The following is a 27,398-nucleotide window of genomic DNA, read 5'->3' as shown; positions in this document are numbered from 1 at the left end:
TCCTCACCAGGGCGAACTCGTGTGAGACCCGTCCGTCGGGGGGAAGCTTGGCGCCAAAGCCCAGAGCGGGAAACATCTTGTCGCTGTCGTAGTCCTGGATGATTTCCCCAACGGCCCGCAGCGCCATGGCGTAGTCGTTGAGCTGGTACGGGCTCATGTAATGGAGCGAGGTGGGCTGAGACGGGTTGCCTGCGACCGGAACGGTTCAGCACAAGAAAACACACATCAGCACGGCGCTGTCATTACGCCTGCTGCTGGGCTGCAAGTCGTAGCAAAATTAAAAAGGAGGAGAGTGGGTGAGAGGGGTTAAAAAAAGCAGACTACAGTTTTAGTTACACCAACATTTTTCTGCGGCACAGCTGCACCCGAGGCACAAATAATCCCACAAACCTCAGCGTGTCGTGGAATTCAACACAATACTACAGGAAAGTCAAAACGTTGTCGGGTAAAAACTTTCCGGCCGTTAAATGCACCCAAAGAAATATAAAAGGTTTAAAAAAAGAATAATTATGTCCTGCTTTCTTTGTCTGCTCTTTATTTTTGCCGTTGACAGAGAAATGAGAACAGATCAAAATAAATACATGAAAGAACATCAAAAAACGGTTACTGCATTGATGACTTTAAAGGATTTATTGAGAGAGTTTTCATACTGTCAACTTCACAAGACCACAACAACGTTCCAGTTTGTCTGTGAAAACTTCTATACTTTATCTGTATGATTCAGCCCGAAGCTCATCAGTTCTTAATCATTTAAATCTTTCAAAATGGGTCAGAAATATATACGAAGCTGGATTAAAATGAACAGGCGGACCTATAATAATCTAAACATCAGCCCCTGAGGAAGACGTTTCTGTGACCGCTGGTCGGAGAACATCGTGACTTCTCCGTGAAGATGAGCAGAAGACATCAGATTTTGTGTCAAACTACAGAAATCAGCGGCAGAGACACTGGAAACGCTTCAGAGAATCTACAGCGATGAGCCGGGTGACGTGATGGAGCATCAGGTCGGGAACAACCGGCTGGGTGTTTTTAACATTCGATGAGGTCGTCCCTCAGAGTCAGACTGTCAACATCGAGTTCAACTGTGACCTTCTGACACGTCTGAGGGAAACCATTCGCTTCTCCACATGTCTGCTCATGTAAGCGTATGAAAGTTTGCTTCTCAGCCACTTCTGTCTGTTCCCCAAAGGTTGGACACAATCTTTGGCGTGCTCAAGCTTCAGCTGTGTGGATGAGAGAGGCGAGTAACTGAGCTGCTGATGTTGAACCAATGACTTCCTCACGAAGGTCGGGGCTTCCTCACGAAGGTCAGAGCTTCCTCACGAAGGTCGGGGCTTCCTCACGAAGGTCGGGGCTTCCTCACGAAGGTCAGAGCTTCCTCACGAAGGTCGGGGCTTCCTCACGAAGGTCAGAGCTTCCTCACGAAGGTCGGGGCTTCCTCACGAAGGTCAGAGCTTCCTCACGAAGGTCGGGGCTTCCTTGGGGCTTCCTGCCGCTCCGTGCTCATTAATGTGCTGTTCAACAGGAGCCGTTTGGAAATCTTTGCTCCTCTGTTGGTTTGTTGTTGTTTTTTTTAAATGGAAATCTCTGTAATTTTTTATAACAGCTCGGCATGGCAGTTTTTAGCGAATGTTCCTTGAGCAGGAACTAAGGGTCAATTAGTTGAGGATTAGATTCAGCTGCGGATTTAAACACACGTTGTGCTCCGGTGAGTTCTTCATAATTACTTCACAACTGTGGGGCTCTATGGCAAAGACCAGGATCAGTTAATTGATCACTTTGATTTTTCCATTTCTTTTCTTTCTGCTGCTCCGTGCACTAGCAGTAGTCTCAGAACTTACTGATTTACCTTCGTATAATATAATTATACTCATAATATCTTCATTATTTGAGCCTCTCTCAAAGATGGGAATGTGAGAAACTGATTTGATGGCGGTGCAGAAAGTCATTCACTTCTCCTGCTCAATAAAGATGTCTTCAAAATTGTATAAGAAATATGAACTCAGTTAATCATCTCCTGCTAAAATGTGAACATCTCTCATCCAGGCAGCTAATTTGGTTTGTTGGTGGTTAAGTTGTTGTCACTGATAAATGAACTCTTGTTTACCCGCGGGGCTTCATAGACATGGAGACAACAATCTGATCTGTAAATGTCATTGGAAACAAGTGGGTGTAATGACTTTCTGTCGACACACAGACGCACAAACTTCACATGCTGCAGCAATTAAAGAGCTTCAGAAGGAGCTGTGAAGTTTCCAGATAACGTTGAAATATTCCTCCAGCTTTTCGCTGCTTTATTTATCTTCCTTCTCTCTGCTTGTATTAAGAGTCGTTGGAATTACTTCAACCGACTGATAAAGTTCACATCGTACAGATCTGATCGATAACCACCAAAGTTTTTTGTGTTTAATACACTTCATGTTTCTCAGTAATAAGAGAAGAGCTCTGAAACACTCACCGTTAGACGCTGTGAAATCGATTGCCACCGTGAAATTAATCTGCGTCCTACAAGGGAACATAAATCACGTCAGGAGGAACATGGGAGCGTCGACCGCTCCACATTAGACCGCAGCATGTTTCAAAGCATGCAGCAGCAGAGCGGCGTCACGCAGCAGGTTATCGGCAGCTGTCCGTCTTCATGCCGGAGCTGAGAGATGACAGGATGTCGTAATCCTCTGCAATTAATGACGCTGCTGCCTGATCAACTCACCCGCCTCTGATGTAGTCCAGGAAGGACAGCTCAGTGTCCACCAGGCAGGACAGCAGGGTGACCTGTCCATCACCCGAGAGACACAAATACGTTTTAGAGGAAAGTTAATGGAACACACCAGTTGTGTTTGTTTCTAACATTTCTATTTTTGGTTGTTGAAAACATTGATGAGACTTGTTTTGTGTCTTGGGCCTGAGAAACAACACATTTCTTCTTTCATGATTTTAACTCTGTCAGATTAGACAATCAAAGTGCCATAAATTCTGATCATGTGTTTGTCAGGAGACTGATAACAGTAGAAGTACGACTCGGACCGATCGGTGTTGACGTTGACTTCGTGTCTCGTCATCGATGCCGAGGACGACGTCGTAAGATCTGTCAAACTAAGCAGGTGTGACAACCTTGTGAGCAGACCTGTACCTGCAGGAGTCTGTGGGCGGAGTCATGGAAATGCAGCTCACCTGGTCTGGCTCTACTCTACAAGGTCATTCAGACATGTTGTGTCCATCGGACCATCGCTCACAGTTCAGTTTTTTGCTGTGATTATGGACGGCTGGCTGAAAAGTGACTTTGACGAGCGCAGCGGTTTACCTAAAGTTAAGAACGTTTTTAACTCTCCGTGATCGGAAAAAAAACATCAAACATTCAGCAGAGAATAAAGGCTCAGCGCCTCGCCATACTCCCATTAAAAACTATTTTAAAATACGCTTTGCTCATGGAAAAATACTTGGTAGTAGTTGGGAGTGTCTGCCAGTTTTGGCTCCCGCTGATTGGTTAAAATAAACACAAAGTCGACGCCTACTCGGATGTTAATAAATGTAAATTCGCTGCATGATTATATGGGTTTGGGTACGCCAGGCTGGTCGTGCTGTGTTCTTCAATTATACAACCAGAAAGATTGGAGGTACGAAAGTGATGTGACATCACCATCACTTTAAGTTCAACATAAATAATACAAAATCACATAAACCCTGAATAGCATGAGAAAAATACCACAGTAATTTAATTCTAGAATAAAACAGAAAAAACTCACCGTTCCTGAGTTCAGGTATTTTTTCTTCTTCCCTTTCTTCTTTGGATTGAGGACCTGCGGAGGAAATTATTATGTTGGAGTCAGTTTCATAGAGATATTCAGTGATATTGAACAGAGCTGAGGCTGAGAGTTGATGATCACATGATGCTCCACATGTGGAGGGAGATCACGCTGCTCTCTTCCTGCTTCTGTCCATCACAGTGCTTTTATGTGTAACTGATCGTCCGCTATATTCAAGACCACATGAGTTCACACAGATTTAACCACTGCAGTATGAGGAGTTCTTATATCTGCTGTCTGGTGAGATTTTCACACACCAGCCAGATCAATGCAAACTGTGCACGCACTTCTCCCATCAGCAGCTCTACGACAGTTTTTTTTAGATGTTATCTGACAGAATTTATAAAATACTGGCAGTGAAAAGTCATTTCATCCAGGATGAGTCTCAGGCGTTAAATGATCAAAAAGAATAAATGTGAAATCACTGCTGACATGAGAACCACACAGTGAGGTTGGTAAATTATTATGTCAGCTCTCCTGATCAATAAAAAACTGCTGAATAAGTATGAGGTGGTAATTTATTCTCAGGTGGGAGGAGCCAGGCTCACCTGGGGATAAAAGCAGCTGACAATCAGGAAGGTTTCAGAAAACATCTGGTGTTCTCAGAATATAAACTGAATGTAAATGATCTCAGCAGGTGTGCCGATGTCAGAAATGACCTCATCAGGGTTTCTGTATATTCTACTCAGATCTGAAGTTGTGTATTTGTTGCTTGTGTTTCATGCAGCCAGTGGAGAAGATGGAGAAGTTATGTTCACTTTTATTGTGAAAAATAGATTATCTTTTTTGCCTCCATTATATTGGATATTTGTGTTTGTTTGTTTGTTTGTTTTTCTGATGTTTATCCTGTTCTCATTAATTCACTGTGTTCGTCTGTACGGTGATTAAAGATGGAGAATTTAATTATGTGTGATTAATCTTCCAGAAGTCCATATGAACAAATTACCAGCTACAAATGAACCAAAAAAGTACATTTGCTTTGCTAAATATCAGCATTCAGATGCAACGACAGAATCTGTTAAAAGAACACTTTGACTTTTTCTACGACTTCCTGCTGTCATCGTCTGTCACTCTAACTGGTTTCTACCTGTTTTCACCCACATTCTGCATTTAAAAGTGTTCATAGCTTCAGGTCTGTAAAATGGTTCTGATCCAGAAGTGTCTTCAGCTGCAATACCAGCGAGTGCCACTAGAGGTCGGCTCCAAAAAGCCTCCGGCTCCATAGACTCCCATTCAACTTCTCTCATCAAATCCAAAGTGAATAAAATGTGTCCATCAGTTATCTCGGTGTTGTTAGCTAAAGTCACTCCTTCTTATTAGTTTTCTGGAGGTCCATCTGAAAATAATCCCTCATTCATTAGAAAAGAAGATTCAAGAAGACCTGTTTTTGGGGGCGTGTCTGTTTGATTGACAGGCCTGTGGTGCAGTCAGGTTACAGCTATCGGTGGGCGGGACGTAGTATCGTCAGGTTTCCAATCAGATCGGTCAGATCCACCGCTGGCTCCTCCCCCAGCTCGTCCAAATATGGTCACTTCCTGCTCCAAACCGCTCCGAACTATCAAGATGGTGACGGACAGAATCTGAAGTGGAGTCCCCCCCATGTTGCTAACCTCACTAGATATTATTATTCACTTCAGTTGACGTGTCGTTAGCAGCTCAGCTCTCCTCTGAACTCAACTCTCAAGAAGTCGTGTGAAGTGCAGAAAGACGTGTATAATGTAGGAGCCTCGCTTCTGTGGAACATTTCTCGTTGACCTCTAACTGACCAAAACGTTAAAGTTTGACTGTCGAACTGTACAATTTCCTCTGGAGCTTTTTTCACCTCATGCTCTTTGTAGAAAACGGAGAAACGGAGATCCCGTCATGGACTACTGAAATGTTTGTGAGGATATTTTTGAACAAGAGACAAGACGACTTGTCAGGTCTTCATTGATTTTTAAGTTTTAATTTGAATTGTGAAAGTACAAGTTTATGTGTGTGTGTGTGTGTGTGTGTGTGTGTGTGTGTGTGTGTGTGTGTGTGTGTGTGTGTGTGTGTGTGTGTGTGTGTGTGACATCACCTCATAGATGTGGAACTGTGACTGGCTCCGGGACATTTCTCTGTAACTGGTGCTGAACTCTCCGATGAAATCGTGGCTGTAAAAAAACATCAGTCACATGAAGCGTTAACACAGACGCCTGCTTTGTGGTGTGTTCACTGTAAGGTACATCTCATAAGATCCTTGGTTATGGCAGGAGTGGGCGTAGCAACCGATTTCATAATTTCATGGAGATAATCAGCGTCGTTGGAATCAGGGTCAGATATTAATGGGAGGCAAAATGCCCTTGAAATGTGAAAAAAAATAAATAAATAAAGACGGTCTGTGAAATGAACAATGAAGGAGCAAACTGCGCCTCTGAGGACTGGAAATAGATAAACACTATCTTTATTCCCTGACTGACACCACCAGGGCAACTACCAAGAGGCCGCTCAGGCAATATTAATAGAAAATATGTTTTTAAAGTGGCGGGAAGCGCACGGCTCCACATGGAGATTTCTCCACAGTATCGACTCCAACAGTGGAAAACACGAGGCTGTATGAGGACGGCCGTTTGGAGGGTGATCTGTGACTTTAATCCCAGCAGCCCTTCCCTACTTTGCACATATGCTCGGACTTTATCAAGGCAGTTTTTATTTTTTAGGAGCAGTCAGAAACAGTCTCGACGGGCCTACGTGCTCTCTGTGAGTTTAAAAATGGTGCCTAGATTTAATTAAATAATGCTGTTTAGAGGCATCGTAATGCAGAGTGTGGTACAGACAAAAACATAAAATACTAAATAAACTGTCCCTCACCCTCCATCTCTGTCCCAGTCGTACACCTCCACCTTAATGCTCCTGTTGGAGAGAAAGAAGAAGAGAATCATCACAGATTAAACTACAGAGCTTTCACTTAAAGGTCCTTGTTAGAGCATCCTGGTGAAGAAAAACGATTTTAAAAAAAAGTACTCTTCCCAGTCTCATCTTGTTTTCCACAAAGGTACCAGAGACTAAACTAACGCCGGCTGCAGAGCCTTCACTGTGCTCGCAACAACAAACTTTAAAACCATGTTTGTCCACATTAAAGGAGCAGTTTGTCCGTTTTCAACCTGATCTGTATCAGAATAAGAGCTCCTTCTGTGTGTCTCTGCAAGCAGCTGCAACATCAGCCATTATCGACAAAACATGTTCTTCTCACTTCTTCTGCAGTTCGACACATTTCCAAAAATGAATGCTGAAATATGAGTGCGGTGTGACAGACGAGGTTTAGCTGCGTCAGCTGCAAGAAGATTCAACCGGCCGGGACCTTCCAGAAACTGAGCTTCTGAATGCAAACGGAGCGATGATGTCTTCGTTCAAACTGCACTGCAATAAAAGTTTTAGCCGTCACTTCAGCGGAGGAGTGCTGGAAACCTTCTACAGGATACAACTGCAACACGCTCACATGCAATGCATTCTGGGACATGTAGGCACCACCGGCAGAACAAACTCACAGAGGAATGTGTTGCAACACTGAGTGTCACAAATTCTGGTCCGTAATGTTCCTTTTATATCAAATTATAAAGACATGAGTTGAATCTATCAGAGCTGTTAGAGGACTTCTCCTTCCAGGTGGATGTTCACATATTCGTTAAGCTGCTCTCAAATCCAAGGAAAACGTCATTAGTCGACACCAGGAGGTCAAATCTTGAGGATGAAGATTAGGGGTCCATAAACTATGTGAAGCTCCATTTTGTGTTGATGCACTGCAACCTTCTCCTGGTAGTTTCTCTCCAGGTGAACCTCGTCGCTCGGCTTCTCCTCAGACAATCTATAATATCATTTTGAAACGTTAGGTAGCGGCACTAAACCCTGCAGCCTCACGTCTCCTCTTCACTACATTATCTGGAAGCTGACGGTGGTTAAGTTTGGTGTTTTCAAATAAATTGTACTAAATCCTGAATACACAGTTAAATGTTCTGATGTGTGTGTGAGCGTCGTACCTGTCGTAGTCTCCGTTACACAGCGCCCTGACGGGGATCTTAAACGCCTGCCACACCGGATCCAGAGTGTTCTTCACCACCTCTGTTTTGTGGCAGATGGTGAAGCTGCGAAACGTTCAAAGACAAATCCACATCCAGTTTACAAACTCGTTACGATCACAATGTAAAAATGATTTCTTAAAGCTGAAATAAGTGCGTCTTGTTCTTTATTATTTTACATCTGGACCCGGCGTGCTGCTGTCGTTCCCTGCAGCGGAGCATTTAGGCTGCATCAGTAAAGGCCCAGCTGCACTGAAGGAGGATGTGTTAAGTGCGAGACACTGAAGTTGAATTGAATAAAAGCGTCTGCGGGGCAAAGAAAGTGCGACCTCCACACAGTTTCCACTTAACTCCATTTTCTCCATCCTCTATCTCTCTCTCTGTGTGTGTGTGTGTGTGTGTGTGTGTGTGTGTGTGTGTGTGTGTGTGTGTGTGTGTGTGTCGTCCTATTATCTCCGCTCATCCCTCCTCTTGTTGACGGATGGAAGCCACATATACACCCCGCAGCATTACGTAACATCATATAGGCAGTTGATTTTCTCTGTATGGGAGTTTTTGGAGCATGAACAATCACGCCGAGAGTCTGCATCCATTTCAGACATCTTGACATGTTGTGTGTGTATTTTTTTGTGTGCTTAAAATCAACATGGCTGCATCGCTCGATTCGTCATCGGGAGGTTCGCTTGTCAACTTACGATCCGTCTTCGTTACTGCGGTAGAAGACGAGAAAAGGATCCGACTTCCCGAAGAAGTCCTTCTTGTCCAGCTTGTTGCCACAAAACTGGAGCATCACGGACTCCTGCAGAGGAGGAAACACAGCAGGCACAGAGCTGCTGTTATCTGAACACATGCATACGAGGACGAGCGATCTCCTGTCTGCTCTTTATTACATCTGGAAACACTGTTTTCTCTGCTGGCTGACATCAATAATTCATCTCCACCTGCCCTCAAAACTGACACCAGCAGACTGCATCAAGATCATCAGGCATAATTACACCCTCCAACACTCTTGATACCTGCATATTATTACAGTGATATCATCTTAAATCAAGGATTAATCAAGTGCAGAGTTTTTTTTAGGACAATGAATTCCCCTGTTGTGTTCCAGTTCTTAATCACTACACTTCCTTTGTTTGCCTGCATGCCTTTGGAACACAGAAAAATGGATGTGAGCTTCTTTTATTTTGCTGTTTAGTGTTAAAATGGAACAAAACTGAGTGATAGACGAGCTGCTCAGTGTCTCTAATGGCTGCAATGCATCTCTTCATATTCAGACACCACAATGTGAAAACATGTCGTGACCTCTGAAGCAGAAAAACGTATTGTGAAGCGATGAAAACACCCAAATAGGGAGGTCCTCTTTCAGACAGCTGTTTTCACAACGTTGTCCGAATGCTTTTTGTCCCTCGGAAACAGAGACGGATGTGAAAAGACTCAGAGTCCGACTCAGCACACAAAGTCCACGTGAAAGACGTGACAAACAGTTCGCTGGGTTTCAACCAGTCATCTCATGCTGGACGACAACAAATACAAACAAGAACAGAAATAAAAGCTCTTGTCCAAAGAGAAATAAGAAAATTAATTAAAAAAAACCTCCTCTGTATAAAAGTTTCTTCAGATCAGTTCAGTAAATTCAGGAACACAAAGCAGGAGATTTATTCTGGAACTGGAGTATTTTTAGAAAACACACTTTTAGATGAAATGCTTTTCTAATTAAAGTAAGAAATCTCTGGTATCTTAGCAACAGTAGTGTCTCAAACAAAGCGATCAAAAAGCAAGCACAGTCATGTGCACAAAGCAGCAGGAAGCTGTAACCTTTCAGAGTAAAAGTATTCTAAGTGACATCGTTTGATTAAAATCTGCACGTCTGTCAACTGGGACAGTCTGTGATTTTTCTTTTTTTTTTGTCGCACATGACATGAACACTCTCCAGCTTTCACCACCTTTGTCTAAAAGAAACAAACTGCCTCTGAAAGCCTGTTTTCCACCTGCTAGCTGCTCTTATTTTGGTATCTCCTCCATCCAGGATCCACACCAGCTGATACTAAAGGTTTATGTGAAAAGGCTGTTTTCAATGGGCTGCAATTACTGCAGCACATTCTGCAAAAACACGTAAGTGATAACTAGTCGAGCTACTACAGTGACTATATATTTAATATTTTATGGAGCCCACAGGGGGAAAGACGTCTCAGTGTACTCATCCTTATGTTCACATGGGAAACACGCTTCATGCACAACTATGAACTTTTCTATATTACAGTCACAGACTCTCTGTTCTGTAAACATACGGAACTTTTGATTTATTTTTGTAACGTTTATCTCCATGGTTCTTTAATAAATACATTTTAAAAAGATTTGAACTGAAATATTTCTGTGATGTGCAGCATGATATTTATCACAGGAAGTCATTACATATTTCTTTCTTTCTTAAGGTAGAGCTTAAAAAAATTGACTTTTTCAAATTCTCACGATTTTAATTTTTTTTTAAAAATCCACAAATTACATCGACATTTTTGAGAAAATCCGCCGCAAAACCAAACATTTTTAATCGCAACAATCACAAAAAATCTTTGTGAAATCCTGGAGGGACTGATTGTCTATCTTGTTATTTATGTCTTGATGTTACTGAAGGTGTGTTTATGTGTGTTGTTGCTGGGAGGACTCACAGAATGAGAATCTCATTGTACTGTGTGACAGATTGTTTCCTGCACATATGACAATAAAGTTTGAATTGAATTGAATTAAAAGTTTGAATTCAGTTCAATTGAATTTACAGTTTGGATTGAATTGAATTCACAGTTTGGATTGAATTGAATTCACAGTTTGGATTGAATTGAATTAAAAGTTTGAATTCAATTCAATTGAATTTACAGTTTGGATTGAATTGAATTAACAGTTTGGATTGAGGTGCAGGCGTTCGTCTGTTTGGTTGCATTGAAGATGACATCACAGTGGTTGTACGCGGCTTCGTAGAGGTGTTGCTTTCTGCATCGGAAAAAATAACATCGGGAAGATTGACTGGTGCTGAAAGTGAGTCGAGCCGGGTCGGGTCGGGTCGAGTCGAGTCGGGTCGGGTCGGGTCGGGTCGAGTCGGGTCGAGTCGGGTCGGGTCGAGTCGGGTCGAGTCGGGTCGGGTCGGGTCGGGTCAAGTCGGGTCGGGTCGGGTCGGGTCGGGTCGGGTCGGGTCGGGTCGGGTCGGGTCGGGTCGGGTCGAGTCGGGTCGGGTCGGGTCGGGTCGGGTCGAGTCGGGTCGGGTCGGGTCGGGCCAGGTCGGGTCGAGTCGGGTCGGGCCGGGTCGGTACTGGCACTATAAAAGGAGATCACACGAATGAAGACAGAATCTTACCCTGCAGTTGCTCAGCTCTTCTGCTCTCACTATGATGGTGCCACATTTCTTCCCCGGGATCCCTCTACGAAAACAAATAAAAAAGGAAACATTGAGCCATAGTCACGATAAATAAGGTCTTATTTGACCTTGTAAATCCATTCCAGCTGTATATGTATCATAAAAACATTGATTCTTCTGTAAACACTTTGTTATTCTGTACGTGACAGCATCATTCATGCAGCACTTTATTAAAGTTAAACTTTCTCGTTAGATTTAAAACTTTTTTTTTTAAAGATACTGTTTCTTGATTTAAAAAAAAATATATATATTCATGTAGCATTTATTCATCACAGTATGTTTATTCATGACAGTAATAATCAAGGTTTTTGAGTAAGTGAGATTATTCTGCCATTTAAGTTTCAGTTAAAAAATGTAAAATCGGAGACCCCTGCAGACATGGAACATCATTCCTCTCACATTCGTCACCTGATTGTCTAAAAATGAATATTAATTAATACTGAATGAAAACCTTCAGAAAAGAACATCAAAATAATGTCAGCACATTCAGTGACATTTCAGCTGCGATGTTTGTTTGCATCCTGAGCAGGCGAAGCGTAATATTCAGCCAATAAAGCCAACGGAGACTGACCACTAAAAATAGACCAAACGAATGCCACAGACCGCGGGCCTGATTCACAACGAGGACGGCCAGAGACGGATAAGTAGTGGCCAGTAACGGCACCGAGACCACAACAAAACCGGGAAACAGAGACATCGATGGCAAATTGAAGGCAGGTCACCTGAGACTCAGCGCCATCCTCCTTTGAACAGGGAGGCATTCAGTGAAATGAACTCAGTAAGAGGGCAGAGTGGTGAGACAGAGACGGACAGGGACGGAGTCACAAACAGAGGACGGATGGAGAGCTCACTGAGAGGTCAATGAGTGGAGGGACGGGCAGACAACATCAGGAAATGCTTCCACCAGTATCACTGACGTATATTTATAGACTGTGAAACCCTTTAGAGCTCATCAGTAACTCAGAGTGGCTGAAAAGGATGTTGAAAATATAAAAAGCACTCAGAGTTCAGACCTTCTCCTCAACCTGCATCATACCACATCATACAAAACAGAAATGTTTTCAAGAAACAGAAGGATTGCTTCAGACATATTTCTTCATCTTTCAGTCTTGCGATTTGAACAATTAACGGAAATGCAAGTAAACTCCACAATATTTGCAGCAGTTTGCAATCTTTTTAAATTGCTGTGATTTAATTACTAAAAAAATGTCGTCAGCAGAATCTGAGCTGAAAGTATTGACAACATTAAGAAAGTCTTTTCAGACAAAACTCACTTTATTAATAAAAATAACTCCTCATTTCCAATCAGAAAGTCTCTGCTCCTGTTTTCATCACCAAATAAAACTCTGTTCACCGGAACAAGAGGAGAAACAGGAAGTAAGATATCCGCTGAACAAAGATATCTGATGAATAAAGATGTCTGATGAACAAAGATATCTGATGAATAAAGATGTCTGATGAACAAAGATATCTGATGAACAAAGATATGTGATGAACAAAGATGTCTGATGAACAAAGATATCTGATGAACAAAGATGTCTGATGAACAAAGATATCTGATGAACAAAGATGTCTGATGAACAAAGATATCTGATGAACAAAGATGTCTGATGAACAAAGATATCTGATGAACAAAGATATCTGATGAACAAAGATGTCTGATGAACAAAGATATCTGAGGAACAAAGATGTCTGATAAACAAAGATATCTGATGAACAAAGATATCTGATGAACAAAGATATCTGATGAACAAAGATATCTGATGAACAAAGATATCTAAGGAACAAAGATGTCTGATAAACAAAGATATCTGATGAACAAAGATATCTGATAAACAAAGATGTCTGATGAACAAAGATATCTGATAAACAAAGATGTCTGATGAACAAAGATATCTAAGGAACAAAGATGTCTGATAAACAAAGATGTCTGATGAACAAAGATATCTGAGGAACAAAGATGTCTGATAAACAAAGATATCTGATGAACAAAGATATCTGATGAACAAAGATATCTGATGAACAAAGATATCTGATGAACAAAGATATCTAAGGAACAAAGATGTCTGATAAACAAAGATACCTGATGAACAAAGATATCTGATAAACAAAGATGTCTGATAAACAAAGATACCTGATGAACAAAGATATGTGATGAACAAAGATGTCTGATGAACAAAGATATCTGATGAACAAAGATGTCTGATGAACAAAGATATCTGATGAACAAAGATGTCTGATGAACAAAGATATCTGATGAACAAAGATGTCTGATGAACAAAGATATCTGATGAACAAAGATATCTGATGAACAAAGATGTCTGATGAACAAAGATATCTGAGGAACAAAGATGTCTGATAAACAAAGATATCTGATGAACAAAGATATCTGATGAACAAAGATATCTGATGAACAAAGATATCTGAGGAACAAAGATGTCTGATGAACAAAGATATCTGATGAACAAAGATATCTGATGAACAAAGATATCTAAGGAACAAAGATGTCTGATAAACAAAGATACCTGATGAACAAAGATATCTGATAAACAAAGATGTCTGATAAACAAAGATACCTGATGAACAAAGATATGTGATGAACAAAGATGTCTGATGAACAAAGATATCTGATGAACAAAGATGTCTGATGAACAAAGATATCTGATGAACAAAGATATCTGATGAACAAAGATGTCTGATGAACAAAGATATCTGAGGAACAAAGATGTCTGATAAACAAAGATATCTGATGAACAAAGATATCTGATGAACAAAGATATCTGATGAACAAAGATATCTGAGGAACAAAGATGTCTGATGAACAAAGATATCTGATGAACAAAGATATCTGATGAACAAAGATATCTAAGGAACAAAGATGTCTGATAAACAAAGATGTCTGATGAACAAAGATATCTGAGGAACAAAGATGTCTGATAAACAAAGATATCTGATGAACAAAGATATCTGATGAACAAAGATATCTGATGAACAAAGATATCTGATGAACAAAGATATCTAAGGAACAAAGATGTCTGATAAACAAAGATACCTGATGAACAAAGATATCTGATAAACAAAGATGTCTGATAAACAAAGATACCTGATGAACAAAGATATGTGATGAACAAAGATGTCTGATGAACAAAGATATCTGATGAACAAAGATGTCTGATGAACAAAGATATCTGATGAACAAAGATGTCTGATGAACAAAGATATCTGATGAACAAAGATGTCTGATGAACAAAGATATCTGATGAACAAAGATATCTGATGAACAAAGATGTCTGATGAACAAAGATATCTGAGGAACAAAGATGTCTGATAAACAAAGATATCTGATGAACAAAGATATCTGATGAACAAAGATATCTGATGAACAAAGATATCTGAGGAACAAAGATGTCTGATGAACAAAGATATCTGATGAACAAAGATATCTGATGAACAAAGATATCTAAGGAACAAAGATGTCTGATAAACAAAGATATCTGATGAACAAAGATATCTGATAAACAAAGATGTCTGATGAACAAAGATATCTGAGGAACAAAGATATGTGATGAACAAAGATATCTGATGAACAAAGATATCCATGTTCTCATGTGTTTTTAACATTTTAGCTCCATGTCATGTGTTCAAACCAAACCGGTCCAGCTAGCCTCCTCTAGGACTGTAAGTGCGTGACTATCCGTGGTGTTACGGTACGGGTGCTCGGAGCGACCAAAAAGGACCAAAAGAGACCCGACTTCACCAAATGGGTCATTTAATAGAACTATAACATGTAGAAACTACATTATATTACATATTAGATGAAACTCTATTCTAATTCTATATTCCCATTGAGGATCATCATGACATCACACCTTGCTCATCACTAGAAACATGAGTGATGTTTCTAGTGATGAGCAAGGTGTGATGTCATGATGAGTTGACCAATCAGATCCCGGGGGCGGAGCTACTTGTTGTATAAAATAAGATAACATAAAAAAAAGTTCTTTGTATCGTAACACTTCATTAAACTGTGCTGCATGTATTCAGAGCATAATGTCCCTTTGATGTATTAGTTTGATCCACCTCCTCCGGCTGGGCAGGAGTGTGACGCTGTAAACTTGAGAGGGAACAAGAACAAGAACAAAACACACACACACACACACACACACACACACACACACACACACACACACACACACACACACACACACACACACACACACACACCTTCATACACACTGGAGGACATGGGGTTGAGGCGGTGGTTAGATGACTGATGGCTCGCTGCCTCGGAAAGAAAAAGAATACAACAACAAATTGTTCTCTTCAGCAGACTGAGGAAGAGGATGCTGTAGTTCAGAGTGAGGAAGAGGATGCTGTAGTTCAGAGTGAGGAAGAGGATGCTGTAGTTCAGAGTGAGGAAGAGGATGCTGTAGTTCAGACTGAGGAAGAGGATGCTGTAGTTCAGACTGAGGAAGAGGATACTGTAGTTCAGACTGAGGAAGAGGATGCTGTAGTTCAGACTGATGAAGAGGATGCTGTAGTTCAGACTGAGGAAGAGGATGCTGCCTTTCTGTTGCTAGGTGGTTGCTAAGGGTCCGACTACTTCCTGGAGTCGCAAACATCGCATACGTTACATTAGAGTCTACTGACGCGTGTGATCGTTTTCCAGTTGTTAGTCGTACCCTATGTGTTGCCGTGGAAACGGAGATCGTTCTCACAAAAAAGTTGTATATTTTGAGAGTTGCCCCACAATATAAATACATTTTAACTCCATGTTATTCAGTTGGTGACTCAAAGATGTGCTTCACTGTGTGACATCGAACCCTCTGCTGTGGCAACATCAGGCCAACAGCTCAGCTCTTAATCTGTTTACAGTAAACATCTGTTTTAAGATGATTTTTGTAAAACGTGACATCGTTGCTATGACAGAGAAGTTTAAAAAGGTGTGCGAGTGAGACCTCCTGTCCCCCAGAGGATGTTTCTGAGCTCAGACAAACCACAGAGAAACCGATGTGACATGGACAGGTTTAATCACTGCGTTGCTGCAGTAATGAGGAGATTGAGAAGAAAATCAGACGTGTATTCATCTGAAAATATCCCTCGTTGTGTCTTTAGGCTTCAGTTGAGGCTTCAGTTCAGTTTAGGCTTCGTCAGAAAACGAGCCGGGAGCTCATCACTGACATCTTTGCTTTAGGTGAACTGTCCCTTTTCACTCCACACTGTTTACCATCCCGACGTGTTTACAGTCTGTCGTTAGGGCCTGCTGCTGTTCAGCTATTCATCTCATTTGGCTGACGGAGACAGCTTTCATCAACATGTTGGCCCGTTTTCATGCCCCTGCTTCACTTCAAAGACAAACAGCGGCAAGTGATCTTAATATCACATAAATCACATGCTGATTTTCAATTCACTCGCACTGAGGAGGAGGATGTGAAACCAAAACAGCTTTTTGTGGCACCTAATGATAGTGACGGCCTGATTAGAGTAATTCAAGCCGGGCCTTTTGGCCCCTCACTTTCAATTAGGAGCGCTAATTAAAATACCAGAAGATATATTGTGCGAGTGTCTGTTTGTGCGTGCATGGTTCATTGTGCAACTTACATCAAAGGTTTTTCCAGGCGGCTTCCCAGGGAGCCCACGATTTCACCCAGTGTGCAGAAAGCCTGTCCCAGGAAGTCCTGCATGTGGAAAGACATGTAGAGCAGAAAGAAACATTCATTACGATGTTCTTCACGTTTCTTTAGTTGATACTTAAGGTTACGGTTTCCAAATATCCCACAGCAAACTCAGCGTAAAGCAACATTTCCTTTTTGCAAAATTTAACCCATCTGACCTCTTTTTAAATCTTTCTCTCCGCTGACGACAACTTAGAGCTGAAACAATTAGTCCATTAAAAGAATATGAGTCAGCAACTATCTTAACTTTCACAGATCAGTAACATGGTTGGGTATAAAAAGAGCAACACTATTCTGGAGTGGAAATCACTGCATGGGCTCAGGAACACTTGTGAAAACCATCGTCTGTGAACACAGTTCATCGCTGCGTCCACAAATGATGTTAAAACTCTCCAAAGAAGAAACCAGATAGAAACATGATCCAGAAACGCCGCCGCCTTCTCTGGACCGAGATCATTGAAGATGGACTGAGGTGAAGTGGACAACTGTCCTGAGGTCTGATGGATCACAATCTGAGATTCTGTTTGGAAATCATGGACGCTGCATCCTCCAGGTTAAAGAGGAGAGGGACCATCCAGCTTGTTATCAGCTCAGTTCTAAAGCCAGCATCTGTGATGGTACAGGGATGCATTAGTGCACATGGCATGGGTAGCTTGAACATCTGGAAGGAAGCATTAATGCTGAATGATATATTCAGGTTTTGGAGCAACATATGCTGCCATCCAGACAACGTCTCTTTCAGGGAAGGTCTTGTTTATTTCATCAGAACAACGTCCAACCACATTCTGCACGTATTCCAACAGCATGGTTCTCTAGTAGAAGAGTCCGCTGATAAACTGGCCTCCTGCAGTCCAGACCTGTCAATCATTGAAAACATCTGGAGCATCAGGACATGAACAATACAACAAAGGAGACCCTGAACTGTTGAGCAGCTGGAATCCTCTATCAGGCAAGAATGGGACCACATTTCACTTTCTAAACTCCAGAAACTGGTCTCCTCAGTTCCCAAAGGTTTCCAGAGTGTTGTTAAAAGAAGAGTTGATGCAGCTCAGTGGTGAACATGATCCTGGCACAACTTTTTTTTTTAAACGTGTTGCTGCCATCAAATTAAAAATGAGCATACATTTTTCATAAAATAATAAAAGTTCTCTGTTTTAACATTTGATAAGTTGTCTTTAATTGCAATATCTTTGTCAATCACGTCAAACGAGCGGAGCTGGTAATGTTATATTGGCTGTTGCTTCAGGCTGAATGAACAAACAGCCATCCTGCAGATACTGTGTACCACACAGCAGGGGCACATGGGCAAAAAAAGAGTGAACTGTGAAATGAAACTAAAAAAGCAAAGTTGTATTTTCTCAATTTGTGTACAGAACCTGCAATAAAGAGGAATGCAGAGCACAAATCTTTCCAACTGCATTCGACTGACAAATTAACCAGATTAAATGAAGTTTTTTTTCCATTCAACATCAACACTTCTCTAGCCATGTGTGTTTTGCACACTGCCATCTCAGCCCAGCGTGAAATGAGGCTCGTGTCCTTGTTGATCACTGCAGGGTGACCACGAGAGAGGCGGAGCCTCGAGCCAGCAAGAAGAGCGCAGCAGATAAATAAAAAGTCTGTTTACAACAGGCCTGAGCTGATTGTTCATGCACCGATATGGAGGGCCCGACAGGATTGTGTATGCACGTGGGTGCTGGAGTCAGCGTGCACGTGTGTGTGCGTGTGTGCGTGCGTGCGTGCGTGCGTGCGTGTGTGTGTGAAAGTGCTTGACAGATGAGCCCTGTTGAGTCCGGCGGGCAGAAAGCTGCTCCAAAGATCTTTGCCGGTGCTGAGTAAATTTCTCCCCAAGCTGAGGTCTTGAAACAAAAAGAGATGACAAAAAAAGCTCTGTTCTCTGAGCAGTGTGCTGCCAGCGAGCAGCCCGATGCCCGGCGCCTCTACGCCTCCGACAATCTGAGGCTAGAGGTTGAGACGCCTCGGATTAACAGGTTCAGTGGTGGCAGAGGAGGAAAAGGGTTCGAAGGGCATCTCTAAGTAAGAAAAGATCACAGCTGAATTCCACGCTTCACTAAGCCGCTAACATACAACATCCAGAGTCTGTGTCCACAGAGCAAAACTGGCCGAGAGCTGCAGACAGCTAAAGGGAGACCTCAGAGTTTGTCTGAATCTGGATTAATTCTGGCTGCTGGTGATATGAATGATAAAAAGAGAAACTCCTGCCCACTCCAAACATAAATATTTGGATCACAGTCAGTCCACTCATATACCCTCGTTACAGGTAATAATCTAACCTGACCACAGTGATAATCAATTAGTATGCAAATCAAATGAACATCAACATATCAATAATGTGACAAATATGTCATAAAACAAAGTAAAACTGCACACAGTCACTGTATTTTCTTTCTAACTCTCACTACCATGATGACGGATGATAACGTTTGTCTGATCACCTCATCGTGAGCCTCCGATGCTTTAAACATCCCATATTCTCTAAAACACTACGAGGATAAGGAGCAAAACGCTCTTCTATAGCTGCTGCTGCTCATCACAGGATGGACTGTACATGGTCTGTAAGTAATTCTACCTGAGAGTGTTTTTACCTCCTTAAACTGTTTCCACTGAAAAGGAAGAATATTCAACAAAAGAAGCACAAGAGCAGGAAAAAACCTTCAAAATGTTCGTCTGCAGTTCTCTTCATTTAATTTATGTTCAGATCCCTCGGAGGGTCCTGATCCACAGATCCATCGTGCCCTGGGTTAAAGTCTGCTGCAGTCAGGCTAATCTTTCCTGCTCCACACGTTTTAAGGGGGGGGGGGGGTGTCCTTAAAGGCTGCCATTGAAGCTCCCGCAATAGATACTGTACTCCTCCACATTTGCTTTTCTTTTCTTGCCCTTTTTTCTGGTATTTATAGGATGAACTGGGCCCAGACAATGGAGCCATCACTGCGTGCCAGATCTCCGATCCCACACATCCACGGTGACGACAGGACGCACTCAAGCGTCCTCAGCCTTCATGCTTAGAGTGAGCCGCTGCGCTCACATCGCTCGCCGCTCGGTCGACGCCTCCGGGCTCGCTGGGGTCGGGGCTGAGGAAAAGAACTCCGCCAGCAGTTGGCAGCGAGGATGAGGATGTGGGGGGGGTCGAGGTGGTGACGAAGGTTTTAGACAGAACTGAACTGAAGTGGAAGAGCTGCTGAAACTGTTTGAAGGAAATCTTAAAAGTGAACAGGTTTGTAAGTCAAGACGGAGGCAGAGATCCAGAACCAGCAGCAGTCTGAGAGGAAACCAGCTCATCGCTGGAACAGCTGGTCAACAGCCATTTAAGATACCAAATGTCTTTATTGTATTGGGATCTATTTGTTATATTAATACAGCCTTTTGTAACCAGATAAACAACATACAGTCTGTTCCAGAAGTATTGGTTCCACCTCGGTTACTCTTCAGTCTCTGCTGCAGTATTTATATAAAACCGTTGTCGGGTCCATATGCAGCCATTTGTTGGAGTTTGTGAAAGTAAACTTTGTAATAAACGTATTATTCCTATGTTAAATGAGAAGCTGCTGTGCTTGGAGTCAGACCGTCTGATATTTGAAGTTGGGTAAAAGGTTAAAGGTCGAGAGGCCCAGGTCGTAACTTCATCACGACGCATATGTTGCCAGAAATGAGTTGCCGACTGTGATTTCTGTTTCATAATCATCTACACATGGTTGGGAAACGATGTGCTGCGTCCGTGTTCAGTGTAATGATGCCGGACCTGAGTGCAGATTCTTTGAGCATCAAGGAAATATTGTCTCGTATGCTGCAACGTGAATATATTTCCTTTGCGATGACAGCAGGTGTTTGGGTTTTTCTTTAAGAGCCAAGAACAGAGCAGCTTTTCCACGATATGTTCAAATGTAAGTAGAGATAAGTGGGTCTGATTTATAGTCGTTACTTCAAGTCAACGGTTGACTAGTTGTTGCATGTTTATGATATTAGTTTAATTATTTAAATATATATTATATATACATAATAATTGATTACAGAAAATGAATCACCGTTACTTCACAAACGCGAGTCATTCACTTCCCACAACAGGTGAGTGAAAATGGAAGTTCAGCTGCAGCCGATGCTTCAGCAGGTCGTTAATAAGGACACATTTATTTTTAAAAATTTAAACGACGAATGGAAACTTGGTTGACCGAGGCTACGTTCAGACTGACAGCACAAATCTCGTCTTTGTCACATCCAGATCGATATTTTAAAGTCTGAACAGCAAATAAAAAAACACATGAAATGCGATCAGATCAGATTTCTTACGTCGCTCGCAGCGCAACCCACGATGACGTCATCATGTTCAGAGACAGAATCGATGCTGCCGCGAGCAGATGAGGATTTAATTGTCTTAGTTTTATATCTTTGCAAATTGATACTTTTTCTAAATCAGACATTTCTGTTTTGACAGCTAAATATCAGTTTCACTCCTTTTGAGAGAAGCAACACGCTCATCACAGACATAAATCTGAATGAGTCAGTAAAACAGACAAAGAATTAAAAAGATGCACCAATAAAACATTTCACATAATGTCACTAGAAGTGGCAGCTCTTATTCAAGACAAACCACGACTCAGGAGGGAAAAGTTTGTGATTGTGAGCCTGAAGTGTTTCACTGTTTGGTAATCGTATCGCGAACAACGTGAAGGCCTTCTGAATGTCTCCTGTTTGGGTGAGAGAGATCTTTACTCTAAAAGCCAACAGGACTGCTGTAACTCCCACCGCTCAGATTAAAATCAGACTGCTATTGTCGTGGAGGGGGAAGTGTGTCTGTGATATGAGTGAATGCAGGACTGATTGCTGAAGAGCTGCGGTGAAGGAGACACTCACGTGTTTGGAGAGGTTGTCACTCTTGCAGTCTAAATCGTACCTGCAGAGAAAAGACACAAAACATCAGATGGGAAGCTGTGATATGAAGATCTGAGATCAGCTGATCTGTGGCTGAAAGACCAAAACACAAATTAGTAGCTTCTGATGCTTTTCTCCGTCATCCGGTAACGTTAATGCAGCCGACTGCTCCACCCATCAGGGAAGAGGCTGGACGGAGATCGCAGCACCAAACGCTGTACTGATCTGATTTCATGCACGAGGACACAACGGACGACGGAAAATCTCTCCAGTCTTTAGTGCTGATGTTTTTGTAGAAGTTGTTTTCAGTTTCAGTATTTCATACACAATCACAATTCTAGGTGGTTGAATGAAACGTGGAAAAAGAACAAGACAGAAAGAGCCCACACACACACACACACCACACACACACACACACACACAGATATACATACACAGGCACGCACGCACGCACGCACACACACACACACACACACACACACACAGATATACATACACAGGCACGCACGCACGCACACACACACACACACACACACACACACGCACACACACACACACACACACACACACACACACAGTATCCAGTATCATCAGGACCAGTAGCTTCCTTATGAAGAACCACCTTCTTTCCTCTCTTTTGCTCTCTGCAGGATGCTCATCGTTAGTTTATTTTGTGGGTGCTACAAGGAGGGAAACTTGGCAAATGGAGCTGAAGGATTTGGGGGGAGCTCATCTGAGAGGCGGGAAACAAACAGAAAAAAACTGAAGAAATTCACACAACCTTCAGTGAGAGAAAACTATGAGGTGACTCTATGAGATGAAATGAAACGCGTGCTCAGGAACTGAAATAAATAAATAGTAGTTACTGGACGTAACTTGAGTTGTATGAGTATGTGACCCAACAGTCAATTTAGCTTATTTGTCGGACAAATTCACACACAACCGAAACTGAAAGTGGCTTCAGATAATCACTGAAATGTTTAATCAGCCCTGCATCGATGATGCTGCTGCGTTAAAGGAGTATTCCACCAATTACATTCATGCAACACGTTCTGACTCACAGAAAATTGACGCAGCAGAACCAGATATATATTTTTTATTTCATGCAGTCTTCTTCTTGTCAAACCCAGTGGTTACATTACCCACAATGCAACTCTACCATTTGGCTAGATAAAATGGTGATATTTTTGTAGTGGCGAATGTAGCCTTCAGCCCAACAATCAACCATCAGTGATGTCATCAACCATCAGTGATGTCATCAACCATCAGTGATGTCATCAACCATCAGTGACGTCATCGTTGGTTTGTGAACGTTATGAATCCTCCAGTTCAGATTCTGTCCGTCACCATCTTGTTAGTTCGGAGCAGTTTGGAGCAGGAAGTGACCATATTTGGACGAGCTGGGGGAGGAGCCAGCGGTGGATCTGACCGATCTGATTGGAAACCTGACGATACTACGTCCCGCCCACCGATAGCTATAACCTGACTGCACCACAGGCCTGTCAATCAAACAGACACGCCCCCAAAAACAGGTCTTCTTGAATCTTCTTTTCTAATGAATGAGGGATTATTTTCAGATGGACCTCCAGAAAACTAATAAGAAGGAGTGACTTTAGCTAACAACACCGAGATAACTGATGGACACATTTTATTCACTTTGGATTTGATGAGAGAAGTTGAATGGGAGTCTATGGAGCCGGAGGCTTTTTGGAGCCGACCTCTAGTGGCACTCGCTGGTATTGCAGCTGAAGACACTTCTGGATTGGCCTCATTGTTCAGAGCTGGAAGCTACGAACACTTTTATAAACAGTCAGTGGTTCAGCCTGAAGTAGTGATAAGGTGTGAGGTGCAGGTGTCTCCTGAGCTCACTTCTGTCTCACTCCACACAGTCAGTTTTATGGCTGTAACAAACACTGACTCAAGTTCATTGCTTAAGGTACCTTATAAAACCTTCTTTAACATCTGTAAACACATTTTGATGTGTGGGCTTCCTCTTTAAGTAGTCTACATTTTTTTGTCGCCCACTAAGCTTATAGTTGACAAATTGAACAATTCATAAATTCCCACGTGACAGCAAAGAAAATAATTCAAAGGTACAACAAATGACAAATCCACACCTGAAATATTTGTCCGTGCAATGAAGGAACAAACATCCATCCAAAACCATCAGTAACAGCAACGTTAAGCAGATCATGTGATCTACCGGCCTCTCCAGAGAGCAATTCATCCACCTTTATTCACTTGCTGCAACATGGAACCTTCTCCGGTGTATCAGCTGTGCGTCAATATATGTGTGTGTGTGTGTGTGTGTGTGTGTCTGTGTGTGTGTGTGTGTGTGTGTGTGTGTGTGCAGCAGGGTGCAGCGGAGTGTGTAAAAGGGAGAGCCTGAGCGTTACTTCCTACAGACAGCATGCCATGTACGATAAGGCGCCTGCTGACAGAACCGGGGGACGCGGTGTGTCACGGCGGGATGGCACCGGGCTCCGGTACGGCGCTGCTGCTAATGTAAACCATAAGAACAAGGAAACACGCTGCTGTTACGCAACGTGTCGCCAGCAAAATGCACAGGTGGGCTTCATGTTCTATTCGCCTCCGTCACTCCCAAATGTTCATAAATCATTCATTCAATTTTATTTAATGATGAGAGCCCCAAAGAGGGCGAGAGCGATAAAAATAAAACATACCATGGATGTATGTATGCTGATTTGGTCTCACACACACACACACACACACACACACACACACACACACACACACACACACACACACACACACACACACACGAGTGTTTGTAGATGTCCCTCGGCGCCTTGTGAGTGCACATTTGCTGTGTGTTTATGTAGATGACATCACTTTGCACTGGCACCAGGCCAGGCAGGATTTCTCTTTGGTTCCTGTGCTGTCTGTCTTGCGGGGGAGTGTGTGTGTGTGTGTGTGTGTGTGTGTGTGTGTGTGTGTGTGTGTGTGTGTGTGTGTGTGTGTGTGCTCAGAGCTCCGTTTGAACTGAGCAATGATGACTAATGACGGCACACTAACAAACGGGGCCGGAGAGGCGGGCGAACAACAGACGACACTCGAGCTCGGTTCCCCAACAGCTTCATGATACGACATACAACACGCGTGTTTTCACCGTACTGTGCGTTCAAGGCTCTAATTGGTCTCCAGATTATCCACAACGTGGTATATGAACAACGATACGGATGTAGAAAAGAAGGAAATCGTGACCCTTCAGTTTTTAGATCAGGTCCATACAGGAAGATTAGAGATTTTGCATTTCAAACAAAAATACTATTCAACGATTAACTTATTAATTAACTTCTGTCGTCCTCACCACAGGCCTGTCAATCAAACAGACACACCCCCAAAACCAGGTCTTCTTGAATCTTCTTTTCTAATGAATGAGGGATTATTTTCAGATGGACCTCCAGAAAACTAATAAGAAGGAGTGACTTTAGCTAACAACACCGAGATAACTGATGGACACATTTTATTCACTTTGGATTTGATGAGAGAAGTTGAATGGGAGTCTATGGAGCCGGAGGCTTTTTGGAGCCGACCTCTAGTGGCACTCGCTGGTATTGCAGCTGAAGACACTTCTGGATCAGAACCATTTTACAGACCTGAAGCTACGAACTCTTTTATATTGAGTCGATGTGGCCGGACAACGTGCTCTTCTTCTACTCACAGTGTTCAATAACGGCTGGTAGGTACATTACCGTCACCTTCTGACGGGAGTAACGCATTACAAGCAGGCAGCGGTGAAAATGGGGAAAATAAAGAAAAACGATAGTCGCAAATAGTAATCGATTTTTTTTTTTTTTTTTAATGACTACTTGAATATTACAAAATTAAGACCCATAAGTAAATTGGAATGGAAAATAACAGTCTTTCTACAAACAAATACAAAATTTGAAGCATGAAATAAATTTTTACATTTGGGTCTAAAAAAAAAAGAAGACTTAAATCCAGTGAAATAAACAGAGTTAATACAGCTATATTTGTTCTTTTATTCCTTTTTGGGGGGATATTTCAATTGATTTTTTTGAGGTCTGATTTAATTTGCCACAGTTGATTAGAGAACTACCCAGCCAGGGGTCTTCCACTGGCTTCACTGAGCATCTCCAGTTTCAAATCTTAAAAAAAGAAAGGAGGTGAGGAGCGCTGAGCGTGGCCAGCAGTGAGATGCTGTTAACAGGATTTCCAGGCACGGATGGCAGCAAAGGAAGCAAAGAAGTGTGTTGTGGCTTTGGGGGTGTTCGGGAAAAGAGAGCGTGGGATGTTGGAGCATCTATACGGGTGGTTTTGTGGGGAGCTCAGTGCCGTCCGGCTGTTTTCAGCCCTCATGTAGGAAGAAGGGAGGTGGAGGTAATGAAGGGAGGAGGGAGCTGCAGGAGATACAGTAAAACTGTTTTCAGACCTCAGGACAGAGGCGCCCTGTGGGGGTGAGTGTGTGTGTGTGTGTGTGTGTGTGTGTGTGTGTGTGTGTGTGTGTGTGTGTGTGTGTTTGGACATCTTCCTTGTTCTGAGGGCAGCACGTGCGCAGGGGCGGATGTGCCCTGGTTACAGTTGATCACAGAGCCATCAGGCCAGAAAACAGGAGTCTGCTGCTCTGCCACTCACAAGAAGCCCTGCAGGACCTGGCCAGAACACACACACACACACACACACACACACACACACACACACACACACACACACACACACACACACACACACACACACACACACACACACACACACACACACACACACACACACAGACACACTTCACTGCATGTCAGTAACGCTCTGTGTCATTCAAAAATCTTCAATCCCAGTTTCGATACCTCGACTTTGAAGCAATTTAATCAAATCTATTTATAGAAAAAGAAACTGAATTGACACATCATTATACAAATGTGTAGTTTTCATGCATTTAGAGGGGGAGAGTGTAACCCAGGTGATTTTCTGTAGCTATAATTTACAGACAACCACTCGTCGCTAAAATCTACCGATGTTCTGTGCCAGCTTGCTGGCGTCAGACAGACGTGCCACCAGTCCCGTTACTGAACACGTACTCATAGAACTGCAGTTACGTCCGGTAACTACGATTTATTGACTTAGATCCTGTGCATCCGTTTCATGTCAGCGCAGTATCAGAGTCGCTCGTGTATGTTTCTGTCATCGAGTCGCGCTAATTTGTCTGTTTCTCTGCTGCAACTGTGTTTAATGACGGGGGGGCGGAGCCTCACAGCTGGTGACCATGACGCTCGTTAAGTCTACGAATGATGAGGTTGTTTTTGACACAACACAGTATCAAAGCAATTTAGTACTTTATTTATATATTAATGACTTAAATACTTTATTTAGTAAAGTATTTAACTTTGATACTCAGCCCTACTTGTCTGCTTTTAACATCTTACAAGATACAAAGTCTGCAGGAATATAATGTACACACAAATGATAAAAGACACACAGACACACACACAACACGTATACAAAATATCACAACAATGATTCATACAACCGGAAAAATCACACATACGTTCACCACACACACTTTATATTCACACTTTACCCCTAAAAAAGGACAAACATAAACCTGAACACA

The 27,398-nt window shown here is 42.4% G+C and overlaps 1 protein-coding gene across 1 annotated transcript in view; it reads right to left on the bottom strand.

Annotated features, from left to right (window-relative positions):
• Nucleotides 1-27,398, bottom strand: part of LOC138206039 (copine-8-like) — a 71,741-nt gene that overhangs the window by 19,959 nt on the left and 24,384 nt on the right. Inside the window, exons 5-15 of the mRNA XM_069162486.1 lie at nucleotides 21,791-21,830; nucleotides 16,848-16,924; nucleotides 11,187-11,250; nucleotides 8,536-8,639; nucleotides 7,802-7,906; nucleotides 6,636-6,677; nucleotides 5,863-5,938; nucleotides 3,744-3,797; nucleotides 2,711-2,772; nucleotides 2,459-2,505; nucleotides 8-189 (exon numbers count right to left, since the gene is read on the bottom strand). Coding sequence (XP_069018587.1) covers nucleotides 8-189; nucleotides 2,459-2,505; nucleotides 2,711-2,772; nucleotides 3,744-3,797; nucleotides 5,863-5,938; nucleotides 6,636-6,677; nucleotides 7,802-7,906; nucleotides 8,536-8,639; nucleotides 11,187-11,250; nucleotides 16,848-16,924; nucleotides 21,791-21,830 — 853 coding nt within the window. The remainder of the gene's footprint in view (nucleotides 1-7; nucleotides 190-2,458; nucleotides 2,506-2,710; nucleotides 2,773-3,743; nucleotides 3,798-5,862; nucleotides 5,939-6,635; nucleotides 6,678-7,801; nucleotides 7,907-8,535; nucleotides 8,640-11,186; nucleotides 11,251-16,847; nucleotides 16,925-21,790; nucleotides 21,831-27,398) is intronic.

The sequence above is a fragment of the Embiotoca jacksoni genome, unplaced genomic scaffold (assembly GCF_022577435.1).
Source record: "Embiotoca jacksoni isolate LCO1_2020_lvr unplaced genomic scaffold, fEmbJac1.0.p SCAF_3, whole genome shotgun sequence".
Taxonomy (NCBI): Eukaryota; Metazoa; Chordata; class Actinopteri; family Embiotocidae; genus Embiotoca; species Embiotoca jacksoni.
This window is presented reverse-complemented; position numbering and strand designations above follow the sequence as displayed.